Here is an 18,867-nt window from a genome sequence, read left to right on the forward strand (position 1 = left end):
ATACACCTCTTTTCCCATGAAACAGATAAGGAAAATAATTCAATGGACATTTAGATGAGAAAATATATATTTGACACGTTTAAGGAAAATACTAATAAAATAAAATAAACAAAATAAATGTTCCCTTTAGAAATTTTTTTTGCTCTTTTTTGCTCTATAAAATAGTTGTTTTCTTTTAGAACCACTCATCTTAGCAGTAGGATATATATGAAAAGAGAAACAATTTAAGTTTGAGTGAAAATATACATTTTTTGCACTCTCTGGTCAACTGACTCAGTGGCTCAAATGGCTCAAAAAACCTGATTCACTTTGGTGAGTGACTCATTAAAACTCTATTCAGTAAAAAAAAAATCAAATTTACAATCACTAAACAGTGTCCAGCTGTGTATTTGTTTATGTTTTTAACCACAATACTTACCTGTAACACAGGAGAGAATGTGAACACAGGAGACACGCTGCCGTTTGCCTGGTCAGTCTTGCCAGAATGCAAGTTTACGGCAGCTATGCACCCGACTCAGTTCACAAAGCACGCTGCTGCCCCCTACTGTCCAAAGTGTTATACACTCTCCTGGCAACAGAGAACTTACATGACGTTGCAGATTTAAATTACACCAATAAACCAGCAACATAAAACATGTATAATAATCTCCATAAATCACGCCACTTAACTCAAAATTGTGACCACATATTTGTGTGGATCACACAAACATATAACTAACCACAGATCTTCTGCGGATGTAGGCTTCCTCCCATCCTTCTGTGTCTGCATGTAATCCCAGACACACTTGATGATGTTGAGATCAGGACTCTGTGGGGGGCAGCATTTCTTGTTCTTCTTTGTGATGAAGATAGTTCTTAATGCATTTGGTTGTATGTTTGGGGTCATTGCTCTGCTGCAGAATTAATTTGGGGCCAATAGACAATCATTTATATTTCTGAAAGCATTCTTTGTTTACAGCATTTTTTTCACACCTGCCTAAAACCTTTGCACAGTACTGTATATTTTAAAATATATATTCTAATATATATTTCTACATCTTTTTTATTAATATGTTTGTGGAAGAAGGAAAAGACCTAATTAAAAAAAATACTATCACGGGCTCTTCAGTTTACCGGATATTAATGCCATAAATTTAGTCTCTGTTGAACTAAACATATACCTCCGGTTACTCACAGAGAAACACCGGAACTCCTCCCACTGAGCATGGGAGAGCCAATCACAACGCAGAATGGATCACCAAGTCTCCATGGTAACGGAGTATCGTTTGGGGAGGGGCAGACTGGGAGAAAGCAAGAATCTAAAGGTTAAAGTGTTAAAACTCCTCAGTCGGACTCCTCTCTGTGCTTACACTGATCCTCCTCCTCTTGGGCTTCGTGTTTACCTCTTCAGCCTCACTAAGCTACAGACAGCGGACACACAGCAGGACAGGTAACACACCTTCAGATCCTCCATTACGCTTCCATTTTCTCGCTTTTGGAAATCAGAACCTTTGAGGATGAACAAGAATCAACAGGAAGTGTGGAGATTTAAAAATAAAAGCAGGGAGCAGACACAACAGTAAGAGCCTCAAACTAACAGCTGGAGCATCGGCTGTTGTTGATTTGTATGTCTGTGTATGAAGAGAAGCTACTGTTTTCACAGGCCCACACAGTTTACACATAGACGACACAATAAATACACACATTTATGTTATGTCACTCCACACACAGAGAGATAGATATATATAATATAATGAGGTCATCTAGTGGAGGCAAAGCAGTAAGGTGACGGAGGCTGAAGCTTCATTTAACATTCAAATGATTTAGTGTGACCAGCAGGAAAACGATCCTGCTGTCTGCGTTTGTTTAACGCATGTGGTCATTTTGCTGAAGGTAGCTGCAGTTGTCAGAAAGATGAAGGAAATCTGAAATATTTCACTGTACAAACTTTATTTGTAGAATAAAATAGAAATATTCCATGTGGTACTGTGATATAATGTACTTCAAATCTGAAATACTTGTACTTCAGTTTTTATTTTAACCATAATTTCGTAAATAAATATTTTGCTTCATTACAAACTGCTGCTGATATTGGGCCTGCTCTCTCCTTTTTAACTTCTTTCTTGGAATGAAATGAAAACTTTTCCTTCTTTAATTTTTAATGTTCAGCCTGCAGGTGCTTCCAGCCTCCAGCAGGTGGAGCTGTTTGTCTTTTAGAATCAGAATATTTTATTAATACCTAGGGAAATTATGTGGGTTACAGTTGCTCCAGTACAGTAGCATTGACAAAAACAAACTAGACTATTTATCAATACAATATGTTAAGATATGAGGAAAAGCGCAATTTATACAAGTCACCAAGTGAAACATTCAGGGTTGACAAATTATAAATAAATATCAAGAAACTGACAGCAACATTAGAGTAAGAAGATGTGCGGGCTGTGGATCAGGGTTTTTTTTTTAAGACTTCAAGCTGTTATAAATATCTGGATCAGTTTAGACACAAACTCAGTGAGCCTCTCTTTTTTTAACATCTCTCATACAGGTGAGAAAATTTAGTCTTCAGATGACTGACAGCAAGACAATGTAATATGAAAAAACAAAAGAAATAATAAAACAGTACAAGTAACTTGAATCTAACATTAACATATAAGAACAAAAGGATCAAAGGCAACAAAAATGAATAAAACAAAACAAATGCTGAATAAAGCAGATAAATTAGAACAGAAAAATGAAATAGATTTAAATGTATTTACATGAAATCTAATCAGTTAATAAATGAAAGTAGGGCTGAATGAAACTTCATTTAAAAGCCAAAACAATAAAATAATACAGAGGGCTTCCACAGTTTGTTTTAATTTCTTTGATGTTTTGGTAAAATAGCAAAATAAATAAGTTCACAGAGTCGGTGAACGTGTAAAAAGGAAGATTACAAAATTGTTTGCATTATTTAAATATTTAATATTTGTGCATTATTGATAATATTGATATTTATTTTTTAAATATCATAATTAATGTAACCATGTCACTCTTCTACAGTAAAGATAAATCACAGTAAATAAAACAAAAGAAATAATGCTTATAATGCAGACTCAACAAAAATCCAGACTGAAGAGTTCTTAACCCGTTGTGCTGCTCGCAGGTTCTCAGTTCAGACTGATCCAACAGCTCAGAGAGAAACACAGGAAAAAAGTAAAATACAGAAAAACTTAAACGTAATAAACTAAAAACTCTAAACGACCAACTAAAACCAAAACACAGGATGGATAATAATCAATAAGAATTAATAAGAAAGAGTCCCACAATATCGATCCCAATGTTCAATGTTCCGTGACATGATCTTCAAAGAAATAAGAAAGAAATGAAGAAACAGTTATCAAAACAGACTATCTGACCACAGCCCTCATGTCCAAACACACCTGAGCCTGTAGACAGCGCTAATAGGGGGTCAGGTGTGGTTGTGGCCTCAACCTAAAGTCTGGTCCTGCACACAACAGTGAAGATAATCACAGGGATAGAAAAACATCCATGGATGTGGTTTTCTGGAGCGTCCTGGTTGGCTGATCATGGCGGTTCAACGGATGACGCTTTGTCTAAATATGATTTAAGAGGTATCTGTCACACCTCCAGGAAGTGACATTTAAAAAAAATTTTTTAACATAACATTTCATATTTTATCTGGCTGAGGTCAGACAGACACACACAGCACACTGTAGGCTGAGTTAAGGTATAGATCAGCTGTCAGAGTGAAACCTGATTGGTCTGTGTTATGTCAAGGATGGCGGGCACATCGAGACACGACAGAGAGATGGCGATGAATGCCAAGCGCCAGCTGTCCGAGTGTTCAGACCCCATAGAGAGACTCCGGCTGCAGTGTCTGACTCGAGGCTCGTCTGGGATCAAAGGTTTGGGCAGGTGAGCTTCACACACCTGTTCACACATTCAACATTCCAATCCAGAAGAAAAAAAGAAGGAAATTCTGTGTTTATAAAGATGTCAAATCAAATCACTTTTATTGTCACATCACATGTGCAGGTACACTGGTACAGTACATGTGAGCGAAATTCTTGTGTGCGAGCTTCACAAGCAACAGAGGTGTGCAAAGTACAATAACATAAGAACAAGCAAATATAAGAATGGCTAAATCTGAGAATTATATGAATAAATATATGTACAATATAAGAGTGTATACATATTACTGAATGTGTATACTAAATATGTATGTCTACGTGTGTGTATATATGTGTGTGTGTGTGCACATATTTTACAAATTAAATAGAGTAAAAATAAAATAAATATATAAAATATACAGAGGTTGGTAGTACCAACATAAAAAATCTGAGTTAAGAAACAGAATCAAAATTATTAAAAGTTCGCAAACACGTAAAGATGCCCGAGCTTCATCATCACACTGAAAAATAGACTCCAGTCACTCGTTCCTTTTTCCATTTTATCAAACTGAACAACAAACGTCAGCTTCTACAAAGACGAGAACCTGCTGCGAAGCTGCTAATTCTTCTGTTGTGTTAGCCCCCCTAATATAAAACCCCTGGATCCTTAAAAAAAGATTTTTTTTATTCTCTTTAGAAGTAAAAAAAATCTGTGTTTTTAATTTCAGACTGCTTCAGAGTCCTTCGCAGGTCTCTTTTCTCCATGATCAGAAACTATAGGGACCTCTATAGTCAACCAAAGCTTGTCACTTCCATCTGCAGTCGTCTGTTCTGGGCCCTTCTCTCAGATCGGTTCATGACTCAGGCAGACATTCTCAGTTATTCTTTAATGCAGTGGAGTAAATGTCGTGGAGTGTAGGTCCTCTGCTGGCTGTGATTTGTCCCTTTAATGCAGCGGCGGTGGGTTTCGGGGTCAGATGAGAGTAATGAAGCACTCACATCGATGTTTACGCTGAGGTTTTCCTGTCAGATCATCGCTGAGTCGGCACGGCTGCAGGATGTTGTTGTGTTTGTCTTCGTCGTGTTGTTGCTCTTCTTGTGGTTTTCACTCCGCTGATGTTCAGCTGTACACTGTGCAGTAACCTCAGGTCCTGTAATACGCACATTTACTCCCAGCACTGCAGTACTGGAGTACTTTCAGTTTGAGCTGCTGCATACTCTGCTGCTCTACAGCTGGATGATGATTTAAAAACATGAGTTCATAAGATCAGTTGGTGAGCTGCAGTCACAGTAATGAGATTATTCATACTTCACACATCAGATCTGAATCCTTCATCCAGCGCTGACTAAAGGAAACAATGTTTCTTTTTTCTAAAGCTACATGAAAGCGGTAAAGACAGAAGTGAAACTGTCTGTTCTGAAGCAGCTCAAATATCAGGGGACTCAGGACTAAAAATACAGTTTACTACTTATTTACTTTAACTGACATATAGACAGTTATAGTTTTTTTTAAAATAAAGTTTTACTTTTCAATGGTATAAAACTGAAATGCTGCTGTCTGATTCGCTGATTTTGTTTGTCAGGACCTTCAGAGTGATGGACGACAACAACAACCGCTCGCTGGACTTCAAGGAGTTCATGAAGGGGTTAAACGACTACGGGGTCTTGATGGAGAAGGACGAGGCCACAGCTCTGTTTCAGCAATTTGACCGTGACGGCAGCGGGACCATCGACTTCGACGAGTTCCTCGCCACTCTCAGGGTAAATCAGACCAACGATGAGAGCATGAGATGAGATCGCCTCCTATCAGTCAGCCAGAACTAAAAAATACCCCCAAAGCCCTCCTTCCATACGTTTTTAACAACTGTGGTTTCAGTGCTCGTGTTTCAAGGTGAACAGCTGCTCTGAATAAAAAATAGTTGTGAAGGCCCCTAAATGGCATGGATGTTTTAATCTGCAGTCAGCGATCGTCTGTTTCAAACTACTGAATGATGTGTCATAAGCTGGACTGAACTGAATCTTCACTCCTTTAACTTCCCCTTCTGTTAACTGCAGCCGCCAATGTCCAAGGCCCGGAAGGAGGTGGTCATGCAGGCGTTTCGGAAGCTGGATAAAACGGGTGACGGGGTGATCACCATCGAAGACCTGCGGGGTGTTTACAACGCCAAGTACCACCCCAAGTACCAGAACGGAGAGTGGACGGAGGACCAGGTCTTCAGGACATTCCTGGATAGCTTTGACTCTCCGTATGACAAAGATGGAAAGGTAACGAGCTTCTGACAGGAATGCCAGACAGGCGGTGTCTGTGTGGGTGGAGGTCAGTGACTGTGGCCCACAGACCAGTAGCTCCTGCACTGAAACAGACTTTAGGTGTGCACTTTCCTCAGCGTTGATGAAACTGTATGCTCCTCTCTGAAGGTGACCCAGGAGGAGTTTATGAATTATTACGCTGGTGTGAGCGCCTCCATCGATACAGACGTCTACTTTATTGTGATGATGAGAAATGCCTGGAAACTCTGAATTAGCGGCGTTCTGGTAATCGAGCTCCGTGGTTTTTGGGTGGTGGTAGGAGGGCGGCGAGTATTTCCATTTTGAGGTGTTTTCCATTGTAGAAAAGCTGTGATTAAATTTCCTCCCTGGGGAATCTGGTAATGTTCTGCAGGGTATGTTGTATGGTTTTACTTGTAAATGTGTTCCAATGAGATGGACTCAAAGAACCAGACAACATACAAACTCAGCAGTGAAATCGTTCATTTAGCGTGTTAGTCCACGCACTGCAGGCTGCTTCACTCTGGCTTCTTACTGTGGTTCAACCTAACCAATCAGCTTTTTCTCTTTCACTTTCTGGATGTAAACAAACTGCTGTGTAAACAAACACAGCCGCGCTGTTTCCATGCAGATACGAAACTCGCGCAGAGGTGATCAGTTCTCATCATTTCCTGCTCCACATTTTTATTCTTGCACTCTCCCAGAGCAGCTGTGCATGATTCACACTTCAAAATCATCCTTCTTTATCTTATACTGCGCCTTAATGCAGCCTGCAGTTCAACCTCTGTTTGAAACAAGCTGCTTTATCTCCTCCTACTTTTAAATCAGCTTTCTTCTGATTGGATGATTTGTGAAGTCTGCCTTGGTTCAGCACCCAGTGCTCATGAGCTGTAATATTTACAAAGATCTTTTGGCTCATAGGGAGTATTTTTACATATCATTACCTTTATATTTTAAACTTTAGCATGAGCATCTGACACCATAATATCATGCACAGGTTGGAAAATGTGGAAAATAAGGTGATGAAAAATTAAACATCTCTTAAAAGTTAAGTAAGTATACCCCAAGTAACATGACTGTAACACACCCAAAGAAAGATTCTAGGTCTGACCAACCGTCTCAGTCGTGGGCAAAAAGATGACAGTCAATAAAATTCTAAAAGACAATTTATTGACAAAAAATCAAGAGATAAAGGATAAAACAGTCCAGTGTCCCATTTATGAATCAAATAAAAACACACAGTCCCAAGGCCAGAGCCGGCTATGCCACAATGCCAGTTGCACTCCACGTGTTGCCTTTAACAGGGTTAGAAGTTGTCCTCTGAGACCCACCACCCTGCAAGCATATAGCCAGTGGTCACTCCAGCCTCTGCAATTCTGCTGCCTTTAGGCTGTGGCATATAATAGGCCCTGGCCTATTATATGAGAGACAGAGAGACAGAGAGACAAAACGACACTTTCACTATAGAATTCATAGCGCAAAGCCCATCCATCCCAAACATATCTGATTTCATCACATTACTCTCTTTATTTCATAAATAACTTCATATCTATCCATAAACCTGTCTTTAAAGATTTACAGTTAGATTCAGATCACCTCTGTCTAAAGAGCCATCTGACTGCAATTTAAGGTGTTTACAGTTTTTAGGGAATTTCATAACTATTTGAAATGTTACCCCCATACTTTGCTTCATTTAATTTTTTTGTACACAGAACACCTCGAGATTATTGCCTTATTTTGATTTGAGTTTTTTGTTTTTTCAATAATTTTTTGTGCAAATCAAAATGGGCCTATATTGTTACTTTGTTTTTCCAATTTTAAACAAGAAAAAAAAATTGATTATCCTGTATGGATGATTGGATGAAAGAGTGGATGGATGGATGTCAATCAGGTGAGGCACCTCATTTTTTAAAATTTTCCTTTTAAACTTTAAAGCCACACAAGAAGAAACGGGCCGCTGTTTCATTCTGATCTAACCGATGAAGTTGGCCCCTTCCTCTTCATCTCTGCTGTTTGTCTTCATAGTAACACTTTGAAGTACTGTCGTGTTTGATCTCTGTATTTAAGCTGTCATTAAAGCAGGTTTCTTGTACTTGACAGGTGACCCATGATGAGTTTATGAACTATTACAGTGGCGTCAGCGCCTCCATCGACAGCGACGTCTACTTTATACTAATGATGAAAAACGCTTGGAAGCTCTGAATCACATTAAAACTCCAGAATCTAAGCACCTCATGGATTTCCGACAAACAGAATTTGTTTTAAATGATCATAATGATGTGTCTGATCAATTCTGCAGCCTGAATTCTGTCATATTTTCAGTTAGAAGTCATATTCTAAATAAATGCAGTTACACAGATTGGTCCGACTTTTATCATTTTTGTATCGTGTGCACATTTTTCATTACTAATTACATCGCAGTGAAACAGCAGGATTTCATTTTCCACTTTATTACTATATACACTGATATGCATTGTGATTAAATAAAAACAATTCCACGTTACATCAACACGAGTACATTTAGACATTTCCATAAAGTATGTACGTTGTATTTAGTACAGATTACAGACTTCTTGTTTCTGAGTATAAAGCGTACATTCCTGTTTTTGTTTCAGCCATTGTGAGGTCGGTTGTGTCAGATATTGAAGCAGCAGCATTGGGTTTAGCATCTCCATGACTACAAACAGAAACAGTTGCTACAGCAACGCATCCACAACCCGCCTACAGACAGCTGAGCTTGCGTGGACATGACGTACACGACTGCTCAGAAGTTGGAGATCACTTTGAAACGTCATGTTTTCAGGAAGAAAAGCTGATTGAGAGAGTCATAAATGGATGTTAAAGTAGAAATACTAATTAATTGTGTAATTTCTATCTAACTAATCATTCTTTTTATGGAATATCTATGTATGTGTAAAGAGGCCCATTTTAAGCAATCATCTGTGTTCTAATGGCACATGATGTTCTCTAAAGGAGTTTTATAATATTAAGAGGCTTATTGATTATTAGAAAAACCTTTTCCCACCACGATGGCACACCTAAAAACTGCTTTACTGATTATAGATGTACTAAATCTGGCTAGTTGCATCTCTGGAGCATTTCTGTGTAGATGTGAAGCTTTAAAATGGCCAAAAGAAGAATGTGTTCAGGCTGTGTGCGTGTTCTAAGAAATGAAGGTGATGCCTTGCAGCCACAAGAAGAAAACAAACCAAATAACACTGGTGTGTATTACTCTCAAGAGAGCACTGCTAAGACCGGTTGGTGGCAGGCCCCCAGCAACCACAGGTTGCTAGGAGAAAAAGGTGTATTCCCCAGCCGGCTGGCAAGTGGTTGCTGTTGGTTGCTGGCAGTTGCTGTGAAACTAAAGCCACAGTCATACAGGCCTAGAGACCAGTGAGTTACTCACTGTCAACCAGCGGCTGCTCGGGAAAAATGTGTATTTCCTGCCCGGTTGGTGAGCAGCTGCTGAAGGTTGCTGATTGTGACTGTGGCTTTGGTCACTTGCAGATTATCGCGGCCGCCTCAGTTTCCACGGAGGGTGCCGACTTCTCTGCAAACATTTACTAACTACTTGCCGAGTAGAAGTAAAACTGTAAAAAAGTCAGACACAAACTGGAAACAGCGCAAGTTTCCCTTCAAAATAAAAGTTTTGCCTTTTGAATCGTGTTGATTGAGGCACAACTTTTACTCTGAATTCAAACATTCTCCGTTTGCAGTTTGTGTCAGACTTCATTTTCATTTCCACTCAGAAAGCAGTTGGAGAGTGTTTGCAGACAAGTCTGTGTCTTCCATGCAAACTGCAGGCGACCATAGCAGCCTGCTAGTGACCAAAGCAACCATGCAATTGATTTCACCCAGCAACAGCTAGCAACCACTTGCCAAACAAGTGAATATGCACATTTTTCCCTAGTGGCCTGAGGATGTGAGGAGATTGCCAGTGTGTAACTACTTAAGTAGTACAGCACCTTTACCCACATGATTGGACGGTTTTTCCAACAATGAGTCAGCCTTTTAATGTGATAAACCTGCACTGCTTGCCTCTGATGTAGATATTCCAATAAAAAAAATCTGTTTAAGGATTCAGTTAGTTAATATTTATGTTCACTTAACTGTAAATTAAAGCAAATTAGCTTTTCCTTCAAAAACATGGTAATTTCTAAGTAACCCCAAAGCTTTGAGTGCTGTACTATGATTCAGATGAGCTTTAGGAGGCTTTACATGTGATCCTGTTTGATATGCATGGTGAACGCTGCAGCATGAGTTTCAGTTCCCAAAGAGTTTAAGTGCAGATGAGTTTAGATACAAGCAGCTTTAAATGACCTCACTGGTGTTGTTCGATTTTTTTGGTTGAGGAATGAGAAAAAAATAAAATACAGATGGTGAAAAATTGAAAAATCTGATAAACAGGTCTTATACCAGACTAGTTTTTGTGAGATGGAGCACTGAGAATTTATGAGTAAATCCATAAGCCGAAGTTTAATTAAATTCATTTCTACAAGACCTGGAGAATAAAAAGCAGGTCCCAAGAGTTCTTCAGGTTGTGGTCATGTGACTCAAGGACTCAAGGTTTAGGTTGTAGAGATCTTACAGGCCCTTTTAACCAATAACAATGTTCCACAGATTGTTTAGGTGGTTCTTCTGTATAGGTCTCTTTGTGGTTCCTTGTTTAATTGTAGTGGCTCCTTTTGGACACTGAGAACGTACTCAGGTTCATTTACAGGGATCGTGGTTACACAGGAGGTATCAGGGATGTTTTATGTGGTTTTAATGGCCTCCAGTATGAGCTTCTAGTAATATTTTTGTTATTTCTTGTGGCCCTTTAGATGGATAAAGTAGGAGCTTTGATCTAGCAACCAGTTAGGTGCTTTGAAGGCTCATTCAGTTGGGTGTTTTGGTCATTTAGGTAGTACACTGGGTCAATATAGATGTACTTTGGGGGTTTAAAGGGTTTCTTTAGATGAGCCACACTCTTAAATATCAAAGAAACTTTCATTTCTCTCTCATCTGTCAACTGAAGCTGTTCACCACCTCCCAGGCAGCCAACACAATCCATAATGCTGAGTTAAAAGATAAAGTGATCACTTAGACGCTGGGATGCCTGGAAGGTAGTTTTATCTGAAAACCACTATTCTATGCTATGTAGTAAAACAGGCAAAAACACAGGTATATATGATTCCTCCAACGACAAATGACTACATGTGGAGGTGTGTCAGTAAAAACATGAAAACACACTTGGCCTCAAAGCAACAAAATAAATCCTGTATTTCAGAGCTGCAGGTCAACAGCCTGCTCTACTCAAAGCTACATTTTGGGTTCAAGTGAAAGATTAAAGCTAAAAAAAAAAATCTGTTGGTACAAGCACAAGAATAACAGCCAATTTATCACTTTAAAAAATAACAGCAGTGACTAAACATATTAAAATAAACCCAATTATAAAGGAGCAGAACTAAGTTCATATTGTTAGAATAACGTGTAACACATCGTTACTTTAGTTGTCTCAAATGTTTTTGGTTTATGAGTCACAAAAATTAACCACAGGCTGTGTTTTGCTGTCTTTGAATATGAGCTGTGAGCAGCTCCACTGCATAAAAACGTTTTTTCCTTTTTCTGTTTTTTTTTTTTCTTAGCAAGCCTGTTGATGGCTGACTGTCCAAGAAAATGACACAGGAAGCGAGAGAAACACCAAAGTGAGGACAAATTTACACGTTGGTGATTTTTTTTTTTTTTTTAAACGAGTCAATGATGGAGACTCCCCTCACCCCCAACCAGTCACAGCAGATGGCGGCACATGAGCCTGATTCTGCTGAGGCTTTCTGTTATACAGTGGTTCTTAACCTGGGTTCGCTCGAACCCTAGGGGTTCGGTGAGTCGGTCTCAGGGGTTCGGCAGAGCCTTCGCAATGACATGCATGGCTCATTTTGTGCACCAGTAAAAAAATCACATTTTATTTTTCACTAAAGAGGGGTTCAGTGAATGCGCATATGAAGCTGGTGGGGTTCGGTACCTCCAACAAGGTTAAGAACAACTGTCTTATGAAAAGGGAATTTTTCTTCACCCTGTCACCAAATACCAAATGTTGTCATGCTGTCTATTCTCGCTTTACAGCCTGTAAAATGTGACACTCCCACTAATCCTATCACGGCTAGCACTTCAAAACCTTTTTCTTAAGTCCCAGCTGGGAGCCAGCTTCTATACAAAGATGAGACGATTTATTTTGGGTTAAAATGCTGGTGCAAAAGATGCAAAAATATGTTCATGAATCAGAAAAAGAACCCATTCCATGTTAGTGGCAATGGGGAATAAGAGTCTCCACTCATGTTAGCAGCTTGTTGAGGCTGCTACACTTAAAAAAACTCTGCTAAACTCAGAGTGTAGCAGAGACAAAGTGATGGATGTGTAACATAATGAACTGAGGATGGTGTGAAATTACTAAATGTTATCACTGTTCATCCTGATGGGAACATCTGAACCAAACGTCATAGCAGAAACTGAGTAATTCTTGTGTATATTTGCTACAGAACTCCAAGATGGAGTTAAAATAAATGTCAAAAGATGACAAAACCTAAAAGAATTTATCCTCTTAGGTTTATGCGCAAATGGGAATCCAGATGAGATACTTCACCAGTAAAAGCTTGATTTCTGTAAAGTGAACCAAACTTCAGCACTCCATTCAGTGATTTTTCTTTTGGTAATGAATGCCAGATGTCTCGTTCTCTGGACAGAGGTCCAGCATCATTGAAATCCAGGTGAAATGTAAGTGGTAGATAGGCACATCCGGACAAAAAGGCAGCATGTTTGTCTTTCTGTTCTTTCACTTTGCTCTGAAGACCTCGTGAAGTTGGAAGCCCTTTGCTTTAGAGCATCCTGAAGTTTGATAAGTACAGTCTCTGATCCTGTTTGCTCACCACTGCATCACCTACTTGATCTTATAGAAACTGGACATGGTGACGTAAGCCTCCTCCTGTCGATTTGCTCCAAACACCTCAAAGTCATTGATTTCAAATTGTTGCTCAGGCTGCTCGGGTCTTTCCCCAAGCTGGAGGATGTCGATGGGGGAAGGACTGCAGCTCGACAGGCTGTCCTCGGCTTCAGACGAGCTCCTGCTCAACAAGGCAGAGAGCTCCAGCTCCTCGGTGCTGGCGCTGGCAGTACTCCTGCAATCTAAGCTCTGGGTGGAGCAGGGTTCGCTCGACTGAGTGCTGTAAGCAGCAGCAGATGCAGGACTGATCGCAGGCTCTGTTTCCTCACGTGCTGTCGTCTCCACGGGGTAGACTTTGAGATCACTGAGCACCTCAGGTCTGAAGGTCAGCAACAGAGGCTGCAAAACCAGAATGACATCATATTTGTCTACAGCCAATCAAAAGCTCCTTTGTCATGTTCTTTGTCTTAACAATTACAAGTAAATTCACTGGTTTTAACTACCCTACGGTGCAACAGTTAAAAGCAGCTTGATCTAGTACCTCTAAAAAAAACTAATCACAATGTTAAACAGCAAAAACCAACGGGCTGTGCAGAGGCACGCCAGAATTTCACACAGTTAGTTAAATGTCTGCTGCAGACAGCTAATTTTTGTGCTTCTTATTAGTCAAACTGAAAGTTCCAAAGATTCATGTCAAAATGAGTTTCATGAACCTGTAGTGCCTGTTTGATATCTTTTGTACCAGAGAGGTCAAGAGTGCAATGTCAGCATTAATCAGTACAACCGATGCACCGCTCACTGTGCTGTAAAATCCTGGTGTCACATCAAACAAAGCAATGCTTGAGGTTTTACAAACTGTGTTTATAAGCTGATGTGCTCAGCATAGCTCAGCAAGTTGGTCAATAAAAAAGTATCATCAATATGAATGTTTATGTTACTATGTTGATGCCACAGTTTTGACTACAATTGCTCTTTGGTAGGGGTACCACCACCTGAAATCTCATCTAAGTAAGATTTTGTGTTGTGATTTCTACAACTGGTCCTGTCGCTCACACGTGACCTGATGTTGCTTTGCAGTGTTTTTATTTTTTATCTGACAGTAGAATAACTCACATTGTTTGGCTTGCAGATCTGCACCAGAGTCTGTTTAGGATGCGGGATGCTTGGCCACATGTAGGTAAATATCCTGTGGAATAAAAAGGAAAGAAACTTAGTGAAGGGAACTCACTACTCAGATTGTTCTGACAGAAAGTAGACGTCATACTTGTTTTTCCAGAGGATGATGATGATACTAAAGGTCACCATCAGCAGAGAGACCAGACACACTCCGACTTGGTACGGTTCCACCTGTACTCCACTGGTCTGCTTCTGGAGGTTTTCTTCAGGAAGGAGAACAACACAGATCATTACTGATATCAGTGTTTAAAAAAGGTTGTGCAGCAGGACTAGACTATTGTTCTTACCAGGGGTAAGGAAAGTGAACGTTTCACTCCACTCACTCCACGTGCCCTGAAAAATCTTTGGGAGTGTTCGCGCCCGCACTTTGACATAATACTTTGAGCCTTTTTTAAGGTATCCCATGTTGATATTTATGAAGTCCTGGGATGAGGTGTTCTGAATCTGTGGTCAGAGAGAAAAGAAAACATTTCAGTCATTGCAAAACATTGTATGATATTGTTGATGTAAAACAGTCTTTTTATGTTGAAGCACGTCCTCATACAAGATAGGACAAGTATTAAATTCCAGATGACCTGTAATGTAGCGCTGGTCCCTTTTGACTCTACTGGAACTACAGTTTTCAAAAGAAACAACATATTTTACACAATAAGGTTTAAAACTGGTGATTGGAACCATTAAATTATCAGGAGAGTGCTTAAAATTTATCATTGTGTGAGAAACTGTGGAAATCAATTTGACCTCGATTGGAACCAGGTGCTTTCTACCAGAGAAAAGGTAAGACGATGCTCTCAGATTTGTCTGCATTACAGTTAATATCACAGGAACTTCAGAGACTACTACTGGGCAAACCAAACACTGAAAGATTTACTCATTAGATTGTTTAACATTAAAAACAACCCACAATACAACAGTCTCTCTAGGAGAAACTATGTCTGATGTTATAGCGAAAACCTGAAAGTCTTGAAGTAGAATGTGAGATTGCACTTCTGAGCTATACTTTTTAGATCACTGTACCATGATTTCCCCAGCTGTCTCGATCTGAAACTGGAATTCCTGGTTCTTCACTTTCAGGTAGTCCTTTTGGTACGGGATCTGAATCCAAATCTTAGCCTCGTTAGACTCTTCTTGGAAGGTGATGTTAAACACCTGAGGACTCATTGGTTTAACTGCAGGGACAGCACACAGAGAGAGGACAGCAATGATAGCAGCTTTGGGCACACAGAATTCAAGACTTTTACATTTCTATACTGGAAAAAAGGAAATGAACATGAAGTCTGACAGGCAGTGCAGTGGTGACTCTTCACCAGGCAGCTACTGATGTTTAGAAGCATTTGTAAAGTCTGAAAATGTAACCAGATGACATGTTTACCTATGTTCTTCAGGTAGAGTTTTTGTGAAATCCTGCCGCCACTCTTTAAGTGGACGGTCAGCCTGAGTTCCGACAAGGGCTTCAGGTCTGGGGAGCTGAATGTATCACTGTATGTCTCCATGCACTTCACCATTACGTTGCTGTCATAATGAAGGTAGCTGAACAGAAGAGCAGTGACCTGCATCAGTATCTGAATTTCCTCTGACATGCAGCACAGTACTGAACGTTATATCAAAGGTTTACCACAGGGTCATCCTCTCAATGCTGTCGCCTCCATCACCTCCACCCTCTTCATCATCCTCGTCATCATTTCTGCCTTCAAGCAGCTTGCAGGTCAAATTGCATCTTTTCATCATGATGTGAGACGTGCAGCTGATTCTGGGCTCTGAGATGAAAAACACTTTCAGACATTTCTCCACTTTTTGAGTATTACACTCTTGTCTTTTAACTTTTTTTTTCTGTCAGTTAGCAGTATATATATCATATACTACCAAAGATGTCTAACCACGGCTGATTTGCAGCCCATGTGCCTTAAGCTGATTTAAGATTAAGCTTTACATACAACATGCCAACACAGACATGAAAACAATCAGGAAGGGAAACAGCAGTGAAATAAATGCAAACTACATCAAAAAACTTCCATGTCACTGATCAAATATTTGTCTTTATCATTAACACCAGTTTATGCTTTTATCTCTGAGTGTTTCAGATCTTTAAGAGTGAAAAAAGACTAAATAAATGTTTTTTGCTTGTTCAAAGCCCCACTGACTGTTCCTGTGGTTAAGTATGTTGATTAAGTAGATTGTGGGTGATTTAATTTATTAAAATGTAAAACTTTGAATTTCATGGTGATGCCAGTTTATTATCTTCTGGTCCAATATCTTGCATCATGAACACTATTTATTGCTGACTTGTTTAACCCAAACAGTGACATAGCATGAAAGCTGTGATAGACTATATCCAAATTGCTGAATTGATTTCTTTCTAATCAGAGGTTACTGAGAAACCATCACATAACTCAACAGCACACTGGAGTCCCTCCTGATACGCAGATAACTGCATCATCAGCATAATTTTGAAACCCTGCCTCTGCAGCTGCCTGTCACTACAGTATGAAGTGCTTTGAGAACATTTTTATTCCAATTTGTCACAGTATAAATAACTAATTCTCTTTGATTTTAGGGATGCAACACAAAAATAATTATTCTGTAGTAACTCGTTGAAGGAAAACTGACTGTGCATCATCTGCATAAAAATGAATACCGAATTTTCTTCAGTTTTTAATTATAAGACTAATTGGAAGCATTTAAGCAGAGGGGGGGGTGCAGAGGTTAGCACTGACTACCTGTAGCAGCCTCTCACACTATGACAGCTAGGTTAGGCTCCAGACCCCCCGCCCTCACTCTGGCAACCCCAGGACGTTAAACTGGGTCGCGAGAAAGGAGAAAACGCTGAGGCTGTAGATGTCTCTGTTTACCAAACACAATATGCTGCATGACAAAATCTTACCAGTGACTTGACATGTTGACCTTACAACCATGTTCAACACCACAACACTTTGAAGCTGCCAGCATGATTAAATCGTGTTATACAAGTTGTTAAAATAACCACAACTTTTCTTCCTGACTTTGCAGTTATTTATAGTCACTGCTTTACTTCGCATTAACTGCCTGAACGCCGAACAGTGTCCTTGCTCACCTTAAATACGTGCATTTAACTTTATTCATACCATTGCTTATTATAAACTGCTTTTATGTGTTTTTACTGCTAAATGGATGGCTTACGTAGGGTGTTGCCAGTACACTAAAACTGCATGCACTAAGCAGAACCTCTAAACTGTCAGCTATGTGTGAAGATTTAACCACAGGAGGAATTTTAAGCACCTGATCCAGTCCACCGCGGTGCAGAAACTGAACCGAGTGAAGCTCTGATGGAACAAAAAGCAGAGCATCAGCGCAGCCCCACGAGCACAGAGACGAAGCTGTGTTTACTCCCAACTGTCACGCTGATAACATCACTGCTTCTGATTTTGTTTGTGCCTACGAGCCGATGTGCACGAGAAGGCTGATTATTAAATCAATCCCGGATATCGAAAGCTGATGATGGGACTTAACAGGTGTCTCATTTTTCTTCCGAATTTGTGCCCCAAAGCTGAAGTGAGTGTCTCATAAAACTCCTGAAATGATGATTATTCATTTGTTTTTGTCTTAAGAGATACAAATTGTTCACGCTTCTTCGAAATTAACGGTAACCACACTTGAGCGCAAAGTCATTTAAGGATTTTAAAGAGTCTCTTCATGAAGCTTTTTAATTTTGAGCCATTATGCTCAGGTAAGTGCTCCACAGGTGCAATAATTCATCTCAGATAATATGTGCTGCAAATATAGCCCCCATCAAAGATCCAAACTTTACATTTTCTAATATTTTTTCTGTATTTGTATTTCCGTGAAAGATACTAATGTAAAAAAATCACCCCCAACATTCCTGTGCTAACCGCATGTTTTAAAATCTTCTTACCCATGTCGGGGTCTCCATCTCCGCTCTGAGCCTCACACACAGCTGGCAGCAGCAGCAGCATCACGGCGATCCTCCAGCCGAACTGCATCTCATCACCGAGTCTCCGTCCAGCTGCACACACGCTCACCTGCCGCTCTGCTCTTTCATAACCCGCCGTCACACCAGCTGAGAGCTTTTCTCGTCAGCAGGCTGGGAGAGAGGAAGGAGGAGTGGCTAGTCTGCAGAGGAAGGAGGAGGAGGCGGGGGCGATGCTGGGTAGTTGAGGTCTTACAGGACGCTCTGTAAATCAGAAAACATCCTTGATTTGGAGACTGCGGGGTCTGTGTGGTTAGAAGGCTGACGGACAGTTAACTCTCAGATGACAGATTATTAGGAACGTTCAGGGCTCAGTCACATGGACACAACAACATTTTTTGACACCAAATGAAATTAAGCCCACATAGACACATTTAGAGCAAACATGTTTGAGTTCATTTATTTTTGAGCAAATGTAAAATAAAAAGCGGCAGATCAAAGAACAATTAATATTCCTTTACTTTATTGTCTCGGACAGGAGAAAATCATCTTAGATCAATCAACAAACATCACAAAAAACAACAAACAAACCAGACAACATCAAACAACTAATAGCATAATAAAAAGCTTAAAAAAAACATTATAAAAACAACACAAGGAAAAAAAATACAATAAACAATCAGTGCTCAGTCTGGTGTAAAAGTATGCTGATGTGTAGAGACTCGGTCCCT

The 18,867-nt window shown here is 39.8% G+C and overlaps 2 protein-coding genes across 3 annotated transcripts; one reads left to right on the forward strand and one right to left on the reverse strand.

The window, feature by feature from the left end:
• The first annotated feature begins 1,244 nt into the window (after positions 1-1,244).
• Positions 1,245-8,496, forward strand: capslb (calcyphosine-like b). 2 transcript variants are annotated; one of them, XM_080875239.1, is made up of 6 exons: positions 1,245-1,429; positions 3,757-3,894; positions 5,453-5,630; positions 5,925-6,134; positions 6,288-6,404; positions 8,238-8,496. In XM_080875239.1, the coding sequence occupies exons 1-5, from the start codon at positions 1,248-1,250 to the stop codon at positions 6,387-6,389; spliced, it is 810 nt and encodes a 269-aa protein (XP_080731365.1). In that variant the 5' UTR covers positions 1,245-1,247; the 3' UTR covers positions 6,390-6,404; positions 8,238-8,496. The 2 variants fall into 2 exon arrangements, with proteins under 2 accessions (XP_080731365.1, XP_080731364.1); XM_080875238.1 differs by lacking the exon at positions 6,288-6,404.
• A 1,506-nt stretch (positions 8,497-10,002) lies between these two features.
• On the reverse strand, positions 10,003-18,215 carry il7r (interleukin 7 receptor). Its single transcript, XM_080875659.1, has 8 exons — positions 18,122-18,215; positions 15,848-15,989; positions 15,605-15,762; positions 15,250-15,401; positions 14,520-14,676; positions 14,321-14,435; positions 14,170-14,242; positions 10,003-13,455 (listed from the first exon to the last, which is right to left on the reverse strand). The coding sequence occupies exons 1-8, from the start codon at positions 18,207-18,209 to the stop codon at positions 13,054-13,056; spliced, it is 1,287 nt and encodes a 428-aa protein (XP_080731785.1). The 5' UTR covers positions 18,210-18,215; the 3' UTR covers positions 10,003-13,053.
• Positions 18,216-18,867: the final 652 nt, after the last annotated feature.

The sequence above is a fragment of the Rhamphochromis sp. 'chilingali' genome (genome assembly GCF_963969265.1).
Source record: "Rhamphochromis sp. 'chilingali' genome assembly, chromosome: 2".
NCBI classification, from domain to species: Eukaryota; Metazoa; Chordata; class Actinopteri; order Cichliformes; family Cichlidae; genus Rhamphochromis; species Rhamphochromis sp. 'chilingali'.